General features: G+C 53.3%; 1 protein-coding gene across 2 annotated transcripts in view; it reads left to right on the top strand.

Annotated features, from left to right (window-relative positions):
- SCARB1 (scavenger receptor class B member 1) overlaps window positions 1–23793 on the top strand; it is an 85332-nt gene that overhangs the window by 42717 nt on the left and 18822 nt on the right. For both annotated transcript variants that reach the window (XM_017544448.2, XM_017544447.2), the window contains exons 2-8: window positions 898–1055; window positions 4011–4152; window positions 4722–4925; window positions 7436–7531; window positions 8821–8936; window positions 11480–11646; window positions 19358–19476. In XM_017544448.2, the coding sequence (XP_017399937.1) occupies window positions 898–1055; window positions 4011–4152; window positions 4722–4925; window positions 7436–7531; window positions 8821–8936; window positions 11480–11646; window positions 19358–19476 (1002 nt within the window). The remainder of the gene's footprint in view (window positions 1–897; window positions 1056–4010; window positions 4153–4721; window positions 4926–7435; window positions 7532–8820; window positions 8937–11479; window positions 11647–19357; window positions 19477–23793) is intronic.

Genomic DNA, 23793 nt, shown 5'->3' with positions numbered 1-23793 from the left:
CCGTCTCAAAAAAAAAAAAAATACAAAAAATTAGCCAGACATGGTGGCAGGGGCCTGTGGTCCCAGCTACTCAGGAGGCTGAGGTAGGATAATTGCTTGAACCCAGAGGTGGAGGTTGCAGTCAGCTGAGATCATGCCGCTGCACTCCAGCTTGGGTGACAGAGTGAGACTCCATCTCAAAAAAGAAAATAAATAAATAAATAAATAAATAAAATTATTCTTTATAGACACAGGGTCTTGCTATGTTACCCAGGCTGGTCTCAAACTCCCGGGCTCCAGTGATCCTCCTGCCTCAGCCTCCCAAAGTTCTGGGATTACAGGCATGAGCCACAGCGCCTAGCCTACATTTTACTTACGTGATGACTCTGTCTCAAATCCTGGCTTCTCCCCAGCCCCTGCTGTGTTTTCTCTGTGCTTTGTTGCATAGCATGCATTTTACAGGAGCCGCTGGGTGCCTCCCTTTCCCCTGCTACGGTAAAGCCCCACATAGCAGGGTCCTGGCCACTGTCCCACCTGCAGCTCTTGGAACCTGCCTGGCACTGGTAGCTGCTGGCTGAGCCCCAGAGATTGTTCCAGGAGCAGGCAAGGCATAGACATGTTCCTGCATGAGGCCGTCTGCTGCCCTGAGCTCGCACCCCTGTCGATGGTGTGTGGGCCCCTGTGACAGGGGCCAGTCCCGTGACTGGTGTCACCTGTTGCAGTTATGACGTATTTTAAGAAGCGTTGTCACGGCATGACTCGGCTGCCGGTTTAATTCCCTAAGCTCCAGGTGCGACAGCCTCAGGTGTGAGGGGCTTTCCCGCCACCTCCACCCCGAGCCCCCGCCGAGGGGCCCCTCCTGGCCTGCTCGGGCCCTCCTCACTCTTGTCACCATCGTACTTGTCCCGTCCCCTGCAGAACGTGCGCATCGACCCCAGTAGCCTGTCCTTCAACATGTGGAGGGAGATCCCCATCCCCTTCTATCTCTCCGTCTACTTCTTCAACGTCATGAACCCCAGCGAGGTCCTGAATGGCGAGAAGCCGCAGGTGCAGGAGCGCGGGCCCTACGTGTACAGGTGAGGCTGGGCCCAGGGGAGGGCGGAGGGGCCGGCTGAGGCTGGGCAGGGGAGGGGTCTCAGAGTGGACGGGAGGAGGAGCCTGCTGGCTGAGCCCCAGAGATTGTTCCAGGAGCAGGCAAGGAACTGTGAGACAGCTGGTGGGGGCTGCGTAGGCCCCCCCACCTTCCCCTCTTCCCCTTCCCCTCCCCTCCTCCACACCTCCGCCCCTTCCCCTCCCCTCCTCCATACCCCCACCTTCCCCTCCTTCATCACAGCCCCCCACGTTCCCCTCTTCCACTGCAGCCCCCCACCTTCCCCTCCTCTCCTGCACACCCCCCAACTTCCCCTCCCCTCCTTCACACCCCCACCTTCCCCTCCTCCACCACAGCCCCACCATTTTCCCGTCCCCTCCTGCATACCCCACCCCCACACCTTCCCAGTTCACAGGCAGAGGAGCGGGGGCTCAGAGAGGAGAGCTGGCTTGCCCCCGGCACACGGTGTTCCAGGGGTGGGTTGGGCAGAGCATGTTCCCGCTGGTGGAGGCGCACAGTTTGGTTCTGGGAAAGCCAGGATGAAAAGCCGGCCAATGTACCTGAGGCTTGGGAGTCAGAAACATGAGTCAGCTGCTGCATTCACCCATTCACTCATTCACGCATTCACTCATTCATTCACGCATTCACTCATTCATTCACCCATTCACTCATTCATTCACGCATTCACTCATTCATTCACCCATTCACTCGTTCACTCATTCATTCACGCATTCACTCGTTCATTCACCCATTCACTCGTTCACTCATTCATTCACGCATTCACTCGTTCATTCACCCATTCACTCGTTCACTCATTCATTCACCCATTCACTCATTCATTCACACATTCACTCATTCATTCACGCATTCACTCGTTCACTCACTCATTCACGCATTCACTCGTTCATTCACGCATTCACTCGTTCACTCACTCATTCACGCATTCACTCGTTCATTCACGCATTCACTCGTTCACTCACTCATTCACGCGTTCACTCGTTCATTCACGCATTCACTCGTTCATTCACGCATTCACTCGTTCATTCACCCATTCACTCATTCATTTAACAAATGTTTATTGAGCACCTACTAGGTGTTGGCTGCTGTTCTAAGCAAAGGGGACCCAGCAGAGGACAGAATGGGCATAAATGCCCAGGCTCTGTATACTCCTTCACTCTGTGAGCACTGACCGAGTACCTCCTGTGTGCCGGGCGTAGGCAGACCAAGCCCTGCCTCACCGAGCTGATGTTCTGATGGGGAAAGTAAATGAGTGGACCAGTCAGGGGAAGTCAGGCAGCCGTGCTGTGCAGAGCAAACAGTGTGCAGCCGGAGTGCAGGAGGGAGCTCAGTCTGCCTGGAGGGGTGGGAGCAGCTCTGCAAAGGGACACTGCCTGCACCCGGATGGCGGGAAGAGGCCCTGGAGAGGGAGTCCCGGGCAGAGCGCATGCAAAGGCCTGAAGGCCAGGAACAAAGCCCTGTGCGTCTGGGTTTACGAGGGAAGGAGGCAGTGGAGAGACAAGGCCTGAGCCTTGCTGAGGGCCTCAGAGGCCAAGTTAGGAGCCTGATTTTAACCTGCATGCAAGTGGGCTTGTGGTCCGGAGCACGGCATGGTCTGATTTCCACTTTCTTTTTTTTTTTTTTTTTGAGACGGAGTTTCACTCTTGTTACCCAGGCTGGAGTGCAATGGCGTGATCTCGGCTCACCGCAACCTCCGCCTCCTGGGTTCAGGCAATTCTCCTGCCTCAGCCTCCTGAGTAGCTGGGATTACAGGCACGCACCACCATACCCAGCTAATTTTTTGTATTTTTAGTAGAGACGGGGTTTCACCATGTTGACCAGGATGGTCTCGATCTCTTGACCTTGTGATCCACCCGCCTCGGCCTCCCAAAGTGCTGGGATTACAGGCTTGAGCCACCGCGCCCGGCCTTTTCTTTTTTTTTTGAGACAGAATATTGTTCTGTTACCGAGGCTGGAGTGCAGTGGCGTGATCTCAGGTCACTGTAACCTCCGCCTCCTGGGTTCAAGCAATTCTCCTGCCTCAGCCTCCCGAGTAGCTGGGATTATAGGCACGCGCCACCACACTCGGCTAATTTTTGTGTTTTTGGTAGAGACAGGGTTTCACCAAGTTGGCCAGGATGGTCTTGAACTCCTGACCTCAGGTCAGCCTCCCAAAGTGCTGGGATTACAGGCGTGAGCCGCCACACCCGGCCTGATTCCTACTTTTTAAAGATTCTTCTGGATGGTGGAGAATGGCTTGCAGAGGTGGGAGATCATAATGATGGCAGCAGCGACAGTCACGCCGCTGATGTTTGCCTCGTGCTTGCTCTGTGCCCAGGCTGCGTTGGCTGCTTTAGGTGTGTCTGATTGTTTAATCCCCACAGCCACCCCCTGAAGTGGGGCTTGTGATTACTTCATTTTTTTTTTTTTTAAATGTTTTTTGAGACGAAGTCTCGCACTGTTGCCTGGACTGGAGTGCAGCGGTGCGAACTTGGCTCACTGCAGCCTCTTCCTCCCGGGTTCAAGTGATTCTCCTGCCACAGCCTCCCGAGTAGCTGGGATTACAGGCTCCCGCCAGCACGCCTGGTTAATTTTTTGCATTTTTTAGTAGAGATGGGGTTTCACTCTGTGGGCCAGGCTCTCGAACTCCTGACCTCGTGATTCGTCCACCTCGGCCTCCCAGAGTGCTGGGATTACAAGCACGAGCCACCCAGCCCAGCGATTACTCCATTTTGTAGGTGGAGAGGTGATGACTGTGCTGGGTAAGGAAGCGTGGAACGAGGCCAGTTGGGTGGCGGCACCGCGTCCCACAGTGGACAGGCGGGGGAGGGACAGGCCTGGCGGAGGGGCTGAGCTCGGCTTTGGCTGTGGGGTGGGAGGTGTGCACAGAGGCCTGTCCCACGCAGTGGTGGCCAGGGCATCTGACCCACTGCTTCCCCTACAGGGAGTTCAGGCACAAGACTAACATCACCTTCAACGACAACGACACCGTGTCCTTTCTCGAGTACCGTACCTTCCAGTTCCAGCCCTCCATGTCCCACGGCTCAGAGAGCGATTACATCGTCATGCCCAACATCCTGGTCCTGGTGAGGCTGCCCCGTGGCCCCCGCCGCCTCGTCCCCTGGCCTCGTCCCCTGAATCTCCTCCCACCTGCCCCTCGCACAGAGAGCAGTCCCCGAGGTGGTCGGAGCGTGAGGACTCACGCCTGTGCGTGGCTCTTGGCCCCGTGCTGTCTCTACCACCCCTGGTGGGTTCTGAGGTTCCCAGGTGGGTCCAGCTGTCTCTGGTTTGGAAGTCCTGGCCGAAGTTTTTTTTTTTGTTTTTTTTCCTTTTCAATTTATGCTTCTGAGATCTCCAAAAGGAGCTGTCTTGCTGGGGACTGAGCCACATGCCCGCCTCCGGGACTGGGGCTGGAGTTCACTTGGCCTGAGTCCTGTGGGGTGCACGGGGGAGAAGGGGCTCTCGGGAGCACGTGGTCCTGGGACTGGAGGAGCAGTGGGGTTTTGGTGTCCCGGACGCCCCACGAGGTCACTCCAGGGGTCTCCTGCACCCCAACATTTCCTTTCATGGACTCTTTGCCGTGAGGCCCAGCAGGGGCTGAGGGAGGATGGGCCAGCCACGTCTAGCCTCTGACACGTATCCCTTGGCCTTGCAGGGTGCGGCGGTGATGATGGAGGACAAGCCCATGAGCCTGAAGTTCATCATGACCTTGGCGTTCAGCACCCTCGGCGAGCGTGCCTTCATGAACCGTACTGTGGGGGAGATCATGTGGGGCTACAGCGACCCGCTCGTGAACCTCATCAACAAGTACTTTCCCGGCACCTTCCCCTTCAAGGATAAGTTTGGGTTATTCGCTGAGGTACGTGTGGCCTGCTGAGAAAGCCAAAATTTCAGGCCTGTGTCCTGTCTTCCCCAACACAGCCTGACACCAGTCTCCAGCTCGCCTTGTAGCTGGCTGGGGGTGTAGGGGCTGTGGGTTGTAAGTGGCAGAGAGCCTGACTCACACTGGCTTAAGTGAAATGGGGAGTGTTGGGGCTTATAGAACTGAAAATGCTAGGAGTGGATTCAGGTACAGCTTGATCCAGGCTCAAATGATGTGACTGGGCCTTACCTTAGCAAATTGGAGGCTTTGCTGGAAGAAGCGGGCATGACTGCTGTGGAGTCAGATCACAAGCCGACTCTTAATCTTGACTCCTGACAACCTGGCAGGGTCACTGATTGGGCTTCTGAGACAACATCTCGTCCCTGTAGGGTCTGACCCTGATCTTGGCTCCCTCACTGCAGGTTTCAGTGAGTCCTCGGGACTGCTCCAGCCTCAGCCATCTCATTGGCCTCTGCTGGTCAGGGTAGAGTGCTGGGGGGTATATTGTGGTGCTGCACGTGATACATGCTCAGTACATTTATGTCAAGGGTGATGGGCTCCTGTCATGTGGGTAAATTGGCAAGTTTGGGGTAAGAGGCATGATTCTATAAAAGCATCTTGTAAATCCTGAAGTGCTTTGCAAATAAAAGTTATTATAAAGTCACTAGTTTAGTAGAATCTACATTTAGTAGATTTAGTTTAGTATAATCTACGTTTGACTGCCTGTAATGAAAACCTCACAAGAACAGTCTAGCGGTCGATTGTTCAGCATTAGCGTGGTGGCTTCATGGTCTTAAGTGATCTGGAAGTCTTCTACTACTCTGTAGTTTTCATCTTCAAGATAACCTCATCATCCAAGTTGGCTGCTGGAGTGCCAGCTATCACATCACATTCCAGGCAGCACAGCAGGAAGGAAGTGGTGGGGCTTTGGGGAGCAGATGGAGGAACTGAGGCTAAAACAGCATGTCCCAGCTGCCTCCTTCTTAGGGAGGGAGAAAACCAACGCCCACTGACTTTCTGTTGGCCAGAACGGAGCCACATGGCCACACCTAGCTCCAGGGGAAGCTGAAAATGGGGTAGCCTTTTGGGTGGGTGTGCTGCTACTGTGAGTATGGCTTGGGCTTTGTTATGAAGGAGAAAGGAGAGAGTGGACTTTGGGTAGTAACTGGCAGTTTCTGATGCCCTGTGTCCATAATGATCATTTAAGGATCCTGGTGGGTGAGCATTTATTTTTTTATTTTTTATTTTTGAGGTGTAGTCTCACTCTGTCGCCCAGGCTGGAGTGCAGTGGCGTGATCTTGGCTCACTGCAACCTCTGCCTCCCGGGTTCAAGCTGTTCTTTTGCCTCAGCCTCCTGAGTAGCTGGGACTAGAGGCACCTGCCACCACCTCGGCTAATTTTTTCTATTTTTAGTACAGACGGGGTTTCACCATATTGGTCAGGCTGGTCTCGAGCTCCTGACCTTGTGATCCACCCGCCTCGCCCTCCCAAAGTGCTGAGACTACAGGCGTGAGCCACCGCGCCCGGCCAGCATTTGTTAACAATAACAATAGTAATGAAAATAGAGACTAGCATTTTGAGTGCTTCTTGTGTCCGGCACTGCCCCCCGCCCTTCTGCACATAAGCCCCCTTACTGCTCCTCTTTGTAGTGGCCCCACGTGGGCAGGTGACAGAGACACAAGGGAGGCCGAGCCGGGGCCCCGTGCTGGGTCCTGTCTGGAAGGTCTGTGATGTGGGCCGCCCCTCGGCCGGCTGACCCTGGTGGAGCGCCTCAGTGTGCTCCGCCCTGCACAGCACTTCTAGATCTTTCCTTCCAGTCGCTCATACCATTTTGTGCTTTGCATGTCCTTGGGATTAGAAACCAGCTTCTGGGACCTGCCCTCGGGGCTCCAGAGCCTGGGCCCTACTTCCATTAACTCTGATGGGTTAGACCAGGCCAGGCTGTGCTGCTGTGACAAGCAGCCCCAGAATCTCCGTGGCTCAGAACAGCCAAGACTGCCTCCTTGCACTCCACGTCCAGTGTGGGTGACTGGGGCAGCCTTGCTTGTGATGGTCACTTGGGGACCCAGGTCGAGGGAGGCTCCGTCTTGACACATACCTCCTTGGTGGCCCGGTGAGAGGCGTGTACACAGTCCTAAAACCGTCCCCCCAGCTGACATGCCACTTCTCCTTTTTCATTGTTCGGGGAGCTGACCTGGCCATGTTCTATTTTACGCTGGGGTGGGGTGTGGTGGGGTGATCCGCCGTTCACCTGGGAGGAAAGCCAGACTCTCCTGGAGCTGGAAAGGGAGGGTGGGACACTGCAGCCACCAGAACCCAGGACCGTCCCTCCTAGAAAGCCCCCAAGCCTCCTCTCGGTCCCCAGACACTGGGCCTGTGGCAGTGGACTGGATGCCAGGGGCTCTGTCCTTCTGGGGGAGGGGAGGAGAGCTCAGCCTAGGATGTCAGACCAGGCCAGCTCAACGGCGGGCCCGAGCCTTAACCATGCTGTCCTGCTGTGCCTGCAGCTCAACAACTCCAACTCTGGGCTCTTCACGGTGTTCACGGGGGTCCAGAACATCAGCAGGATCCACCTTGTGGACAAGTGGAACGGGCTGAGCAAGGTGAGGGGTGAGAGGCGAGGGCCCCTGTCGCCGGGGACAGGGGAAAAGGGAGGGTGGGCCGGGCTGTGGCTGCACGGGAATGGCAGGGACCACAGGGCCCCTTCTTCCTTTGTCATGAAGAGGGTGCTGGAAGGATGAACACTCTTGGAGTTGGAGGAGGGAGTTTACCTCTGGGTAAAGCTTGACCAGCCAGAGGGGCAGGCAGGGTTAGTGTTAGTGACTGCTCACTGAGACCTGGTGTCTGCTGGGGATGGAGCTCTTTCCTCCTTTCGATTCTTTTCTTACAAAACGTTTTGAAATATTACACTAGAACACAGAAGACATTCACGTAACAAAATAAAACGAGAGAGAGAGAAGTGCCCTTAGTATCACCTCCGACCCCAACCCCTTGCCCCAGAGGAGACTCACAGTCAGCAGTTTGGGATCTGTTCTTCCCATCCGTTTTTATCCCTGGGTGCGCCTGTGTGTACACAGAGAAATACGGCATTTTTTCTTCTTCACACCTCGTGAAATCGTGCTACGTGCAGTGTTTTGCAACTTGCTCTTTTCACCTTTGTGACCTTTTCTGAATGTGTGTGAAAATGGCTGTGCAGGCACCCACTACCTGCTCCCCATGGCACTTACTGCAAAGACCCTGAGGGCTGGGACAAAATGGACCCCAACCAGTGCCCAGAGTGGCAAAAATCACCACCTGCAGCCGGTGGCACCCATGCATCGTGGCTAGAGCTCACGTTCATCGTGGCTTGTATATTTCGGCGTACCACGTGTGCTCGTGGTTTCAAACATTCTCATGGTAGGAGGATAGGAAAGGGAGCAGTGGGTTTTGTCTCGCTGCCCAGAGGCAGTTTACCTGATAGGTTCTGCTTTGGGGTGCCCAGTGGTGGCCACCATTATGATTTTCAGTAGTTTGCCAATTTCTAACCCTATCTGTTTTTAGGAGGTGCCTGTTGACGTCCACGCTGAGGGCTGAGCACAGCTGTGCCCCACCTCTCACCTTACCTGTTCACCATGCCTCTTGCCAGATTCAGGCTGGAGATACGGGTGATAGGCCCATCCTGCAGATGAAAGAACTGAGTCCCTAGCCAAGTTCCACATTCAGGGGTCTGGGGGTGGGCAGCTGTGGTTGGAGTTCTCTCTGTCTGTCTACACAGCCTGCCCTCTTCCCACCATGCCAGTATTGGGAATTGAGTGGCCATGTCCACACCAGGGCAAGCAGGATTTGTGGCACCTGAGAGGGCTTATTAAGGGGTCTTGGCCCTACTGAGGCGCCCGTCCGATGCTTCCCACAGGTTGCCTTCTGGCACTCCGATCAGTGCAACATGATCAATGGAACTTCGGGGCAAATGTGGCCGCCCTTCATGACTCCTGAGTCCTCGCTGGAGTTCTACAGCCCCGAGGCCTGCCGGTAATTGCTGGGACATGGGGCTTCTGGGCTTCCGGCGCAGCTCATGGCCAAATCCAGAGGCGCTGGCTGTGCACTTGGGAAGCATTTCGACTCATCGTGGATTTGACTCAGTAACCCTTGGCACCATCTTGAATTCTCTCTGGCCACAGCACCAATTGGAGAGCCGAACTCCAGCTGCCAGTGCGTCCACACGGCCCAAAGAGAAGCTGCTGGTGGTGGTTTAGAGCCGGTGGTGCTGGGCCAGGAGGGTGGGGCAGGGCCTGTCAGGGTCGCTGGGGGCCGGAAAATGCAGGCGAGAGGTAGGCTTCCCCTGGCATCTGGCTGGCGGCCCCCGTGACCATCTGGGTGCTGAGATACCGGCTGGCTCTGCTCAGCTCTGCAGCCTGGGAGGCCTGCACGCGTCCCACGGTCTCAGTTCTGGGGTCGGAGTGGACAGTGGGAGCTCCTGCAGCCTTCTCTGGAGGCCTTGCTGTGCCGTCTTCCATTCCGGTCACTCTGGAAAAGTCCTTTACTTGGGAATCCACTCATGTGGACCTTGACTTATCTGCCCTCCCAGCAAACCCTGTAAAACCCTACTGTGTGCCAGGTGCCCCGTAGTGACAGAGTTGGCCAAGTCTCCATTCCCAGGAGGTTGTGTCCTATCAGGGCAACTCAGGCAAATGGATGAACACCAGAGTTTCAGAGAGTGACAGTGCTTTTGCTCTGTGTGTTCACTTTTTGCTGTTTTAAATTTTTACTTATTTATTTATTTATTGAGACAGCGGCTCGCTCTGTCACCAGGCTAGGGTGCAGTGGTGCAATCTCAGCTCACTGCAACTTCTGCCTCCCAGGTTCAAGAGATTCTCCTGCCTCAGCCTCCTGAGTAGCTGGGACTACAGGTACACGCCACCATGCCTGGCTAAGTTTTGTATTTTTTTTTAGTAGAGATGGTGTTTCACCATGTTGGCCAGGCTGGTCTAGATCTCCTGACCTCGTGATCTGCCCATCTCGGCCTCCCAAAGCACTGGGATTACAGGCGTGAGCCACCTCGCCCAGCCTATTTATTTTGTTTTTTTACATATGGGGTCTCACTATGTTGCCCAGGCTCGTCTTGAAATCCTAGTCTCAAGGGATCCTCCTGCTTCAGCCTCCCAAAGTGCTGGGATTGCAGGTGTGAGCCACCATACCCAGCTGACTTTTTAAAAACTGAATTTTAAACGTAGAGAAGAGTTACATGAGAAGTACAAGCGGCCCGCCTCCCCTTCACCCAGGTGTACCAGCCGTGTCTTTTTTGCTGTCTCATGCCCCCTGCCCCCTTCTGTCACTGGGTGTCCTTCCTGAACCATCTGAGAGTAGGCTGGAGGCTGCGTGGCACCCTTAATGCCTAAATACTCAGTGGGTGTTTTCCAGAAACGAGGACATTTTCTTACATAACCCCAGTGCTATTATCAAAATGAGGAAATGTGACATTGACATAATGCTATTATCTAAGCTGGCACTTTCCAATCAATCAAAATAGGCAAGGCACACATGCAGTTAAAAATTTTTTAGTAGCTGCATTAATGAAAGTAACAAGAAATTGGTGAAATTATTTTGAATAACGTATTTTATTTGACCTCAGATATCAAAAATGTAATCACTTCAAGTGTTATTGAGGAGTTTTGGTTGTTTTTTTCACTAGTGAGTGTTAGAAATCTGGGATGTATTTTACACTTGCATCCCAGTTTGGACTCGCCCCACGTCAAGGGCGGGATGGGCAGCCACGCGTGAGGAGTGGCTGCCGTGGACAGAGTGGGTAGCACAGTGCATGTTCAAGTTCAGAAGTGCTTTTGAGGAAGTGCAGGAGAGTGAACGGATGGAGGGTGAATGGGGTGGGTTTGGGGGACAGTGCTGCCACCTAATGAAGTGACAGCTGAACTGAGACCTGAAGTCTGATAGATGAAGATATGGGAGAAGACTGTTCTTAGGCAGAGGCAGCAGCTGATGCAAAGGCCCTGGGGCAGGAGGGAGCATGCTTAGGAATCGCAAGGAGGCCTTGGGCCCAGGAAGGTCGGGGAGGGTGCTGAGCAGGAGCTAGGCAGGAGCTCCATAAGGACAATGCATCCTAATGGTAGGTTAGACTAGAAAGGTCACCGGTTTTCAGGGGCATGATGTATTCTGTTTTTTTTTTTTAATTTCATAACTTTCAAAAAAGCTTTTTTTAGAGATTGGGTCTCACCATGTTGCCCAGGCTGGTCTTGAACTCCTGGGCTCAAGTGACCCTCCCACCTCGGCCTCCCAAAGTGCTGGGATTACAGGTGTGAGCCATGGTGCCTAGCCTCTATTCTTTGGTAAAACTCCATCTGGCTGTGGCTGATACATGGGTGTGGGTAGGGTGGCAGAGTCGGAGCAGAGAGGCCAGTTAGGAGGTCCCTTCAGCTACCAGGGCAAGAGATGGGGCAGCTTGGACCCGAGAGGTGGCAGCGCCTGTGGGGAGAAGTGGCCGGATGTGGGCAGCCTTTGGCAGGGCCTGGCTCTGGCCACTGGGTCTGGGTGTCCCCTCTCACCTTGTCTGTCCCCTGCAGGTCCATGAAGCTCACCTACAAGGAGCCGGGGGAGTTTGAAGGTATCCCCACCTACCGCTTCGTGGCTCCCAAAACCCTGTTCGCCAACGGGTCCACCTACCCACCTAATGAAGGCTTCTGCCCTTGCCGAGAGTCTGGAATTCAGAACGTCAGCACCTGCAGGTTCAGTACGTGTCGACCCTGTGCTGGGAGGGCGCGGGGGTGGGGCCAGCTGAGGTTTATCTGCCCCAGGCTGTCTGCTTAATCTGTGGCCTCTGTACTCTTGATAATCCCATTAGCCTGAAGATAATGAGGACCGCAGGAAGAGGATCTGAAAAGGAAGAAATGCCATGTCTATTAGTTGCTGCCACAGTTAATTTCCATGAACTTCATGGCTTAGAGCAGCACACACTTGTTGTCTTGCAGTTCTGTAGTTCAGAAGTCCGAGCGGGTCTCACCTCGCTCAGATCAAGGAGGCTGCGTTCCTTCTGGAGGCTCTGAGAGTCTGGATCTGCCTTTTCCAGCTTCTAGAGGCCCCTCTGGGTTTCTTGGGTCCCGGGCCCTTCCTCCACCTTTGAGGCCGACAGCACAGCATCCTCCTGATCCACCGTGTCCTCGAATCTCTTTCTCTGCCCCCTCTTCCAGTTCTAAGGACCCTTTAGACCACATCATGCTCTCCTGGAAACCCCAGGACAATCTCCCAATCTTGTTTATTTTTAATTATTATTTTTTTTTGAGACAGAGTCTCAGTCTGTCACCCAGGTTGTAGTGCAGTGGCGCCATTTCAGCTCATTGCAACCTCCACCACTCAGGCTCAAGTGATCCTCCCACCTCAGCCTCCCGAGTAGCTGGGACCACAGGCATGCGCCACCACACTTGGCTAATTCTTTGTATTTTTGGTAGAGATGGGGTTTCACCATGTTGCCCAAGCTGGTCTTGAACTCCTGACCTCAAGCGATTCACCTGACTTGGCCTCCCAAAGTGCTGGGATTACAGGTGCGAGCGACCGGCGCCTGGCCTATTTTTATTTTTTGAGACAAGGTATCACTCTGTAGCCTGGGGCTGGAGTATAGTGGTGCAGTTGTAGCTCACTGAAGCCTCTACCTCACCAGCTCAAGTGATCCTCCTGCCTCAGCCTCCTGAGTTGCTAGGACCACAGGTGTGAGCCGTGATACCTAGCTAATTTTATTTTTGTAAACTTTTTGTAGAGATGTTGTCTCACCAGGTTACCCATGCTGGTCTCAAATGCCTGGCCTCATGTGATCCACCTGCTCTGCCTGTTAAAGCAGTAGGATTACAGGTAGGGGCACTGTGCCCGGCCCAGTGTCCTGACCTTCAAGGCAGCTGCTGAGCAGGTCCAGTGCCCCTTTGCCCTGTGACCTAACATAGCCGTGGACTCTGGGGCTTAGAGCATGGATATGTCTTGGGGGCCGTTCCTCTGCCCTCCCACACCGTGATTTGGAACTTGAAAGTGAGGCTTGGTGGGAGGGACCCTTCACCCCATTCTGAGATGGAAAGAGGCTGGCGAGGGTCCGTGCGTTGCATAACATCCTCTCGTTCCGCGGTGTGGAGCGGCCGGGCAGATGGGGGGACTGGTGCTGGCGTGCTGTTTCCTGGCATCGTTGGTGCGTCTCCGTTGTGTGCCAGGCCCCGAGGCGCCCCCGCCTCCAGTTGCTCAGTCTGGACCCTTGGGTGTCAGTTGGATTCCCTGTCCTCACCCAGCTCTTCCAGTTCAGCAGCAGGCCCAGGTGGCGTTACCTCCAGGTTGAGTGCTCACTCCTCCCTCTCTCTCACCCTCCCAGCCCCCGCTGCATCATCCAGGCCATGGACACGTCCTTCCTGGTGGTCCAGTCCTTTCGATAGCCCATCCTGCAGTGCAGCGTTGCCACTTTACCGTCCATCTTCTAGACCATCCAGTGTGGTCACTGCTGGCCTTGTGCGGCTGTTTAAATTGAAATCGATTCAAGCAAAATCAAATTAAAAGGCAGTTCCTTGGTTGCACTGGCCGTATGTTAAATGCTCATAAGCCATGTGTGTCTAGCGGCTACCATCTTGGATAGTGCAGATAGAGAACATTTCCGTCATCACAGGAAGCTCTGTAGCATCCAACAGCAGCAGAGGATCTTTTAGCAACACAGGTCAGTGTGGTGGCTCATGCCTGTAATCACAGTTCTGCGGGAGGCCGAGGTGGGTGGGAAGCCAAGAGTTCAAGACCAGCCTGGGCAACATAGCAAGACCTCTCTCTACTGAAAAAAACAAAAACAAAAAATGAGCTAGGCATGGCAGTGCCTGCCTGTAGTGTAGCTATGTGGAAGGCTGGAATGGGAGCTTAAGCCCAGAGGTCAAGGCTGCGTGAGCTATGATCACACCACTGCGCTCCAGCCTAGGCGACAGAGCAAGACCCATCTCAAAAAAAAAAAAAAAAATGCAGATTGCCACTGTACTGTTAAAATGTCCGGCAGCTTTTTCTGCATTCACAGTGAGGTCCAAACTCCCCACCGTGGCCCTGGGCCCCACAGGATCCAGCCCCCGTCCCACCCTGGCATCTCTGAAAGATCCAGCCCCCGTCCCGCCCTGGCCTCTCGGAAGCATCCAGCCCCCGCTGGCCTCTCTGACTCCATTTCTCCCCACACATCCCCGTTCATTATTCTTCAGCCTTGGTGCCTTCTCCCTGTGTCGATCGAGGTCAGTGCTGCCTCAGGGCCTTTGCATGGGCCACTTCCCCTGCTTGGAGTGCTCTTTGTCTAGACTTCTGAGCAGATCAACACTCACCTTCTCTTGGTCTGCATGCAAATGCCACCTCCTCTGGGAGGCCTCCTCTGATTTCCTGTTCTAAAGTTGCCCCCTCCCACCTGCTGCTCCCTATGGCTTCCTTTTCTTGTCTTCTAGGTGCTCGCTGCTTCCCGAAATCAGGGACTGTGGATTTCATCTTCTTCATTGGCTACCTCTTGCATTTACTGTCATCCTTGTAGGCATGACAAGCTCTTGGTTTTATTCTTAGCTTCTAGAATTGTGGCCTGCATTTAATGGATACTCATACAGTATTTGAATATGGGGATGGCGAGTGTGTTCTGTACTTAGGAAGTGGAGGCTTGAGGCTGGATGTGACCAAGGTCTCAGGGTTGGTGGGACTGGAAGCCGAGCTTCTGTTTGACTGCATCTTGCCTTTTGGGAGCCTTTTTTGGTTGAAGCCTCGACCTGCAGCTGGAGATGGCGACTCTAGAGGACTGGTCTCAGCAGGGATCAGGAGGAAGGACTGTCAACAGATCGCACGGTTTCCCCCATTTCCGGTGGAATGGAGCACCCTGTGAGCGAATGGTTTGGAGCTATCTCCTCGTCCTGTCTGGCCCACGTGGGCATTGGCCTCTGTTTGCTTCATTCTTTCTTTGCTGGTGTTGGTGGGGATTTCTGCACTTAAGACTGAGATTCTGCCTGATAGGAGGTGTGTTCCAGCAACGGTGGCAAGTGGCAGATGCTGGACTCCACTTGATTTAGACCAAAAGGGCACTTCTTGGTTTGCGTAATGAAAAATCCCAGGGCAGATCCCTGCATTAGGCACAAGTCCAGAACTTAGATGTTGCCTGGAAGTTGCCCCTGCCAAGTCCCAGCCCACTTTTCTGCTGGACTGGCTTTGCTGGCAGGCAAGCTCTCCCTCCTGGCTGCCTGTGGAGGCTCCAGGCTCACCTCCACCTGGCTCCGAGTCCTGCAGAAAGTGGGCCACCTGTGTTTCCTTCAGTCCAGCACCAGTCCCAGGGTTTGCTCTAATTGGTCCGCCTGGCACCCATGCCCAGCTGTGAACCAGTCACGGTAGCTGAGGTGGACTATGCTGATTGGCCAGGCTCGTGTCACATGCTCAGCTGGCTCCCTGGGTGGGCTGGCCCCACTGGAAGCACAAGGCTGAATGAAAGTAGGGAAAGCAGGGGCGTGGGGCCCAGAAGAAGGGGGAGAAATGACACGCCCATCCCTTCCAAGGGCTTGGGATGAGGTGTGCCCTGCCTTCTGTTGGCACATCTGCCAAAGGACTTTCAAAAGCGCAAGGGAATTTTAAAATATTTATTTAAATAACGTTTTTTTCTTTTATTTACTTATATTTTTGAGACAGGGTTTCACTCTGTTGCCCACGCTTAAGTGCAGTGGTACAATCACAGCTCACGGCAGCCTTGACCTCCTGGGCTCGATGATTCTCCCACCTTAGCCCCCCACGTAGCTGAGAGCACGGGCCCACACCACCACATCTGGCTAATTTATTTTATTTTTAATTTTTTTTTTGTAGAGATGGGGTTTTGCCGTCTTGCCTGGGGTTAGTGTAAATAAAATATACACAGACACAGAGAAGTTCCCAGATGACTCATGCAGTTTTGGGGCTGTTTTGCTTTATTTTTTTGAGCCAGGGTCTCACTCTGTTGCCCAGGCTGGAGTGAGTGGTATCATCACGGCTCACTGCAGCCTGATCTCCATCACTTGATTGATCCTCCCACCCCAGCCTCCCAAGTAGTTGGGACTACAGGCGCTTGCTACTATGCCCAGCTAATTTTTAAATTTTTTGTAGAGACGGGGTCTCACCACATTGCCCAGGCTAGTCTTGAAGTCCTGGGCTCAAGCGATCCTCCCACCCAAAGTGCTGGGATTACAGGCATGAGCCGCTGCACCTGGCTGACATGCGTAGTTTGAAACTTCACAAAAGTCAACGCACCACGTGGCCAGCACCCTGACTGAGAAACAGAACACTACAGGCCGGACGCTGCTCACGCTCCTCCCACCGCCTTGCTGGCCAGCCTCGGAGCTCAGCTGGTTTGCATCTCCATGTGAATGGACCCAAAAGCTAGATTCCTGTTTCTCCGGGCTGTGATTCGTCCGTGACGTTGTGACCGTTGCAGCACGTCTCATTGCTTCGTGGTGTCCCATCCCGGGCGCCACCTCCATCCTCTCACTCCTTCCGTTGCTCCTGGGCATCCGAGTTCCTGTTTTTGACCATACCGTGGTGCACACGTGTCATTTGCACCCATGTCCGTGTTTCTGTGGCATTTTATCTAAAGAGTAAAGGTACCCATGCCTTTGCCTTTCTGGGCCTTGAAATCTGCTGGACTCGGACACCTCCCTCATCTCATACCTCCCTCCTGCACGAGGGCTTCCAGCTTGCCTCATAGAGCCAACTAATTATCTTCTGTGGCAATTCTGGACAATTATGTCTGGCTAGATATGCCATAAAGCTATAAATTAATTACCACTTACTGCCAGGAATATCTCTCTCGGCGTGTTTGGTAATAAAATTGGAAGAGACATGTGCGCAGGCCCGTGCAGGCTTGCCCTCTGAAGCAAGGGCAGGGCCTGGCACATTGCCCCATCCCACCTCGGTCTCCACCTGGGACTGTGGGTAGGCTAGGGCTTGCTTGAGATTCTTCCAGGGCCTGGCTCCATGGCTGCCTCCTCGGCAGGAGGCCACGAGAGTGTTTCCACTTGTGGGGTGCAGTGCTTGTGTGTGCCCTCTTGGGCAAAAGGGCTTGTGTCCTATGCCCAGCTGGCTCTTTTGCCTGAGATGGGAGGATGAGAGGCAGCGTTTTCCACATTGTGGAGGACATTGTCCCTGCATGTCCTTGAGTTGGCTTCAGAAGGTCCAAGGAGGTGAGAGGGAGCTTCTGGGCCCATCCTCTTTCTCTGCTTGCCATCACCTGCAGGAGAAGGTCTCTGTTGGTGCTGAGAGGGCTCCAGGACCCTTCCACACTCATCAGCTTTTTTTTTTTTTTTTTTCTTTTTTAAACAGAAAAAGACGAGGGCGTCCAGCTAAAGCCTTGTGCAGTAGCAGGTTCTAGTTAGAACTTAAAACATTCATTATTTTGCATTTTTTTTTTTTTTTTTTTCTTTTTTAAACAGAAAAAGACGAGGGCGTCCAGCTAAAGCCTTGTGCAGTAGCAGGTTCTAGTTAGAACTTAAAACATTCATTATTTTGCATGGTATTTATTCAAGTATTTTCCCTCCCTCCCTCCCTCCCTTCCTTTTTTTGGACACACTCTCTCTCTGTTGCCAAGGCTGGAGTGCAGTGGCACGATCTTGGCTCACTGCAATCTCTACACACTGTCGTCCAGGCTGGAGTGCAGTGGTGCGATCTCACCTCACTGCAACTCTGAAGCCTCCCGAATTCAAGCAATTCTCCTTCCTCAGCCTCCCAAGTAGCTGGGGTTACAGGCGCGTACCATGCCTGGCTAATATTTGTATTTTTAGTAGAGATGGGGGGGTGTCTCACCATGTTGCCCAGGTTGGTCTTGAACTTCTGACCTCAGGTGATCTGCCCACCTCAGCCTCCCAAAATGCTGGGATCACAGGTGTGAGCCACCGCACCTGGCTCAAATATGTACTTTCTAATTGTGGCAAGTGTTTGCCAGGAATGGCACAGCTGTAAAGCTTCCCTTTAAAATACAGAGATCGAAGGACAGTAGTGGCAGTTGGTTCAGAGCAGCACATTATACAACAGGGCAGGGGGCGTTCAGATGTGATGAAACTGAAGAGGTTCTGGGATGAATGGTGCTTGAGAAACCTTAGGGGCAGGGATGCACAGAGACTGAGAAAGAGGAGGCCCGGCATGGATCGAAATCCCAGCTTTTATTTCACACCAGTGCCTGGCTTTGCTAAGAAAAGCCGAGATACTTCAGAGGGTGAGGTGAGACGCACCGGAGCGTGGCTGCGGGTCCTCTGGCCGGCAGTGAGGGAGGGCTGATGCTTTGTGGGAAGGAGACTTGTGAGTTTGATTTGGTTTTTTTTTGTTTGTTTTGTTTTTCTTTCTTACTGAGGCACAATTCATGTAACATAAAATTAACCATTTTATGGACTCGGTGGCATTTAGCCCAGTCAAAAGGTTGTGCAGCCGTCACCTGTATGTCACTCCAGAACATTTCGGTCACCCCAAAAGGAGACCCAGACTCATCAGCTGATCACTCCCGCCCCCTTCCCCAGCCCCTTGTCACCACCTGTCTGCTCTTTTTGTGGATTAGCAAGGTCTGGGTCCTTGTGAGCTTTTTAAATTTTTTTTTTCTTTTGAGACAGGATCTTGCTCTATTGCCCAGGCTGGAGTTCTGTGGCACAATCACGGCTCACTGCAGCCTCAGCCCCCGAGGCTCAAGTGATTCTCCCGCCTCAGCCTCCTGAGTAGCTGGGACTGTATGCACGCGCCACCATGCCAGGCTAATTTTTGTATTTTTTTGTAGCGATGGGGTCTTGCCATGTTGCCCAGACTAGCCTCCAATTCCTGGGCACAAGTGATCTGCCTGCCGAGGCCTCCCACGGTGTTGGGATTACAGGGGTGAGCTTTGAAGGGAGGCCCGCTCCCTGTTCCTTGTTAACTTGTCCCCCAGGTGAGCTGCTGTTTGCCTGGTTTGGCTGACCTCACGTTTGTAGCAGGTGTGGGAGACCTGGCCGCAGGTGCACACACCTGAGCTCCGATTGTTGCTGCGTGGCCTGCAGAGGGCAGCGTGGGCTGCCTGGCTTGTGCTCGAGACACCCTCCCCACACCCAAGTCCAAATCTGGCATCGCCTTTTCCATCCCTGCCTCCCTAGCTCCCGCGTGCTCCGTGCCTCTCCCTTCCCTGCGCTCTTCTGCCATCCCTCCCACCCGGAACACGCTGCCCAGGCCTCCTCCTGCTCCTGCGAGGGGCCTCTGCCTTCCTTTGATTTCTCCTGCCGGAATCAGCAGCTCCTGCCTCCCCCCATCTCTGGTGCAGAGCTTGGTCCTCAACTTAGGGCCCGGGCTCTTTACAGAATGGAGGAGGGGAGCGTCCTTGCCTGGTTGTCTTGTCATCACCATGGGGGTGCTCCGTGGACCACAGTTCTTTGCAGACCTCCAGCCTGGCGGGGCTTGCCAATGCGCTGTCCTCTCCTCATGCCCCTCCCTGCCCCTCTGCCTTCCAGGTGCCCCCTTGTTTCTCTCCCATCCTCACTTCCTCTACGCCGACCCGGTCCTGGCCGAAGCAGTGACTGGCCTGCACCCTAACCAGGAGGCACACTCCTTGTTCCTGGACATCCACCCGGTGAGCCGCTGCCATCCTCTGCGGGGGGCGGGTGGGTCCTGGTTGGGGCACACCTGGCTGCCTCCTCTCCCCGCAAGCACAGAGCTGCTGTGGGCTGGGGTGGTGGGAAGCCTGGCTTCTCAAGGCACCCAAGGTCCTTGCTTTAACCCGAATCCATAGTTCAAGGTAGTTCAAGTGTTTTATGATCCCTTTCCATCAGTGAGCCCCAAGACAGTAAATTAATTAGAACTTATCAGCTGGGGTGACTCCTACATGTGAGCTGGAGGCGCCCTCTGGATGTGTCAAGATACCATAAAGATCTTCAGGGAGAGCCTGGAACATCTTGCGGATAAATCACGCAGGGAATTTGTCCCGTGTGAAGTTCTGTCTACAGGCAGGGAGCTGGACATGTGGCCCTCCCAGGGACATGCCCTCAGCCCATGGCCTCTTTTCTCGGCACCTCTGGTCTCTGTAAAATATGCCCAGTTGGACTTGGTGGCTGCTACCATTGATTCAGAAATCTGTGTGTTTTCTGTTTCCTGGGTGGGCACTTGTGGTCTCTTTCACAGGCCTTTAATAAAATTAATTTTTTTTTTTGAGACAAGGTCTCACTCTGTTGCCCAGGCTGGAGTGCAGTGGCATGATCATGGCTCACTGCAGCCTTGACCTCGCTGGGCTCAGGTGATCCTCCCTTCTCACCCTGCCTGGTAGCTGGGACTACAGACATGTGCCACCACGCCTGGCTAATTTTTATATCTTTTGTGGAGATGTAGTTTCGCCATGTGGCCCAGTCTGCTCTTGAACTCCTGGACACAAGCGATCTGCCTGTCTAGGCCTCCCAAAGTGCTGGGATTATAGGCATGAGCCACTGTTCCCATCCAACATGAATTTTCTAAATTGAAAAAGAATAGCTGTGTATTTTTGAGGTGTACAACGTGATGTTATGATGTGTGTATATATTGTGGAATGCCTAAGTAAGCCAGCTAACATAGGCATCACTCCACGTACTGACCATGTGTTAGTGGTGAGAACATTTACAATCCACGCTCAGCAAATTCGAAGTATACAGGACATGGCTGTTCACTGCAGTTACCGTGTGGTGTTGTACAGTGCAGTTCGGCGACTGTTGCTCTGTTGTACAGGAGATCTGAACTTATTCCTCCCTACTGAAATTCTGTCTCCTTTAAGCGACCCCCCCGCCCCCTGCCTGCCTTCCCAGCCCCTGGTAACCAGTATTCTCTACCCTCTGCTTCCATGAATTCAACTTTCTTTTTTTTTTTGAGACGGAGTCTCACTCTGGTCACCCAGGCTGGAGTACAGTGGCTCGATCTCTGCTCACTGCAACCTCCTCCTCCCGGGTTCAAGCAATTCCCCTGCCTCAGCCTCCCAAGTAGCTGGGATTATGGGTATGCACCACCACACCTGGCTAATTTTTGTATTTTTATTAGAGATTGGGTTTTGCCACGTTGGCCAGGCTGGTCTCGAACTCCTGACCTCAGGGGATCCACCTACCTTGGCCTCCCAAAGTGCTGGGATTATAGGCGTAAGCCACCGTGCCCAGCCTGAATTCAACTTTTTCAGATTCCACATACAAGTGAGATCATGCAGTATTTGTCTTTCTATGCCTAGCCTGTTTTACTTAGCATAGTGTCCTCCAGGTTTGTCATGTCACAAATGACAGGATTTCCCTGTTTTTATTTTTATTTATTTTTTGACAGACTCTCACTCTGTTGCACAGGCTGGAGTGTAGTGGCATGATCTCGGCTCACTGCAACCTCCGCCTCCTGGGTTCAAGCAATTCTCCTGCCTCAGCCTCCCGAGTAGCTGAGATTAAAGGTGTGCACCACCACACCCGGCTAATTTTTGTATTTTTGGTAGAGATGGGGTTTCATTACCTTGGCCAAGCTGGTCTGAAACTCCTTGCCTCAAGTGATCTGCCCACCTCAGTCTCCCACAGTGCTGGGATGACAGGCGTGAGCCACCTTGCCCGGCCGGATGTCCATCTTCTTAAACGCTGGGCATACCCCATTGTGTGCCCCACCTTTGCTGTGCCCATTCATTCACTGACGGACACTTCACTCGGTTCCATATCTTGGCCGCAGCGTACATGGGAGTGCCCCTGGCTGTTTGTCACACTGATTTCATTTCCTCTGGGTGGTCCCGGCAGCGGGCTTGCTGCTCCGATGGCAGTTCTGGTTTTTGTTGTCTGAGGAAGCTCCGTGCGTTTGCCCTGTTGCTGTGCGCCTCAGGCTCCTCCCGAAGCGCCACTGCGGATGCTGTTCTGCACCGTTTTTCTTCGTCCCTCCAGACCTCCTTCAGCACTGGCTAGACCCCCTCAGCCACTGCCCTAGCCCCGGCTCTCTGCCTTCCCTCTCTTCTTGGTTAATTCCTCCTCTGACCTCTCTTGCCCTTCCACATCATTCCACCATGAACACGGTCCCCTCTGTGCCCTCATCACTTTCCTCTCAGGGCACAGATAGTCTCCCCCACAATGCCCCTGCCTCACATCAAGAAAGATGGGGTTAAGTTTGGGAGCCCAGGGAGAGGCAAACAGCTGTTCTGCTGCAGCCACATTAGCTGCTGCCTCCACCTCTGCCTCCAGATCAGCTTGAGGCACACAGGGAGAGGAAGTGGGCTTTGTTTCTTTGTGTTTTGAGCTGGGCACGTTGGGGAGAGGGATGGTGAAAGCCGCTTGCTGCCTGTTGGAAACCATTAGCCTTGAAAACCGAATGCGTGTTGGAAGCTGCTTCCATGCGGCCACTTTTCGGCTCCTGAAACTGGGGGAGGGCATGGGGACAGGGGACTCCCAGGACTCTGCTTATGGTGGTATCACAGCTAAGACTTAGGATAATGACAAAATTCAAAGCAAAATTAGCAAAGGGAGAAATCACCTAGGGTGAAGTCGGTGACAACCAGGCTGGATCTTCCAGAGCCTTCTCCCAGGGGGAGTCGCACAGGTGCACCTAACATCTTTGGCCACGAGTTGTGGCAACGTGTAGGCGATGCTGTCCAGCAGGGAAGCCTGTCAGAATTTCAGTGCCCAGGGTGTTTCACTAGGGGTCAATCACTAGGGGTCAATTTTGGCAGGTACCAAAATTCTAGACCCTGGGAAGGAAAGCAGGTGCTGAGCAGGAGCCATGTCTGTACAAATAATTCCGGCCCAGTGAATGACTCTCATCACCTAGGGGATAGTGGGGACCCTCCTGAAATCTGGGTTTCTGGATGCCAGCCACGGGCTGGCCTTGCCAGCAGAATTCCTGAGGACAGCAGCTTCAGGCCTGCAGTGTGGATTCTGTCCGACTCACCGGAGATCTCATGCCCATCCCCCCAGGCTCTGGAGGGCAAGTGCTCCCCAGTCCTGGTGTCAAGGGCAATAATGAAGAAAACATCTTTCCCCACAGTGCACGTGATCCTAAGCCAGGCATTTATGGTCCCGAGTGTGGCTACCTTGCATACCTTATTTCTGCTCTTGCGTTATCTCTATTTTATAGCTAAGGAAGCAACTCTCAGTTAAGAAGAGACTATTGCAGTTCTCTGACCTCAAATCTGGTTTTATTTCCATTATAGTTTCCCGACTTCATTCTGGACCCACCTTCTTGTGTTCGTTGACATATGCATTTCACTTCTGTTACTTACTTTAAAAAAAAAAAGTCCCCTAAAAAAAAAGAGCTGGGTCTAGTTGCTCATGGCTGTAATTCCAGTGCTTTGGGAGGCTGAGGTGGGCAGATCACTTGTGGCCAGGAGTTCGAGACCAGCCTGGTCAACATGGTGAAACCCTGTCTTTACTAAAAATAACAAAAATTAGCCAAGTGTGGTGGTACACATCTGTAGTCCCAGCTACTGGGGGTGCTGAGGCAGGACAGTTACTTGAACTCAGGAGGCAGAGGTTGCAGTGAGCAACTGCACTCCAGCCTGGATGACTGAGTGAGACTCTGTCTCAAAAATAAATAAATAAATAAATTTCTGCACAAAGGAAGCTTTTTATTACGACCTCAACTAGGAAATTACAAAATTCTCCAAAAAAGAAAACAACCATAAAAATGAACAAGGAAAAATATATTAGGCTGGCCTGGTGCGGTGGCTCACGCCTGGAATCCCAGCACTTTGGGAGGCCAAGACAGGCAGATCATGAGGTCAGGAGTTACAGACCAGCCTGGCCAATGTGGTGAAACCCCATCTCTACTAAAAATACAAAAATTAGCCAGGCATGGTGGCTCCCAGCTACTTGGAAGACTGAGGCAGGAGAATCACTTGAACTAGGAGGCGGAGGTTGCAGTGAGCCGAAATCATACCACTGCACTCCAGCCTGGGTGACAGAGTGACACTCAATCTCAAAAA

This window comes from Cebus imitator, unplaced genomic scaffold, assembly GCF_001604975.1.
Source record: "Cebus imitator isolate Cc_AM_T3 unplaced genomic scaffold, Cebus_imitator-1.0 Scaffold169, whole genome shotgun sequence".
NCBI lineage: Eukaryota > Metazoa > Chordata > Mammalia > Primates > Cebidae > Cebus > Cebus imitator.
The sequence above is the reverse complement of the archived record's forward strand: the minus strand, read 5'-3'. Positions and strand labels throughout refer to the sequence as shown.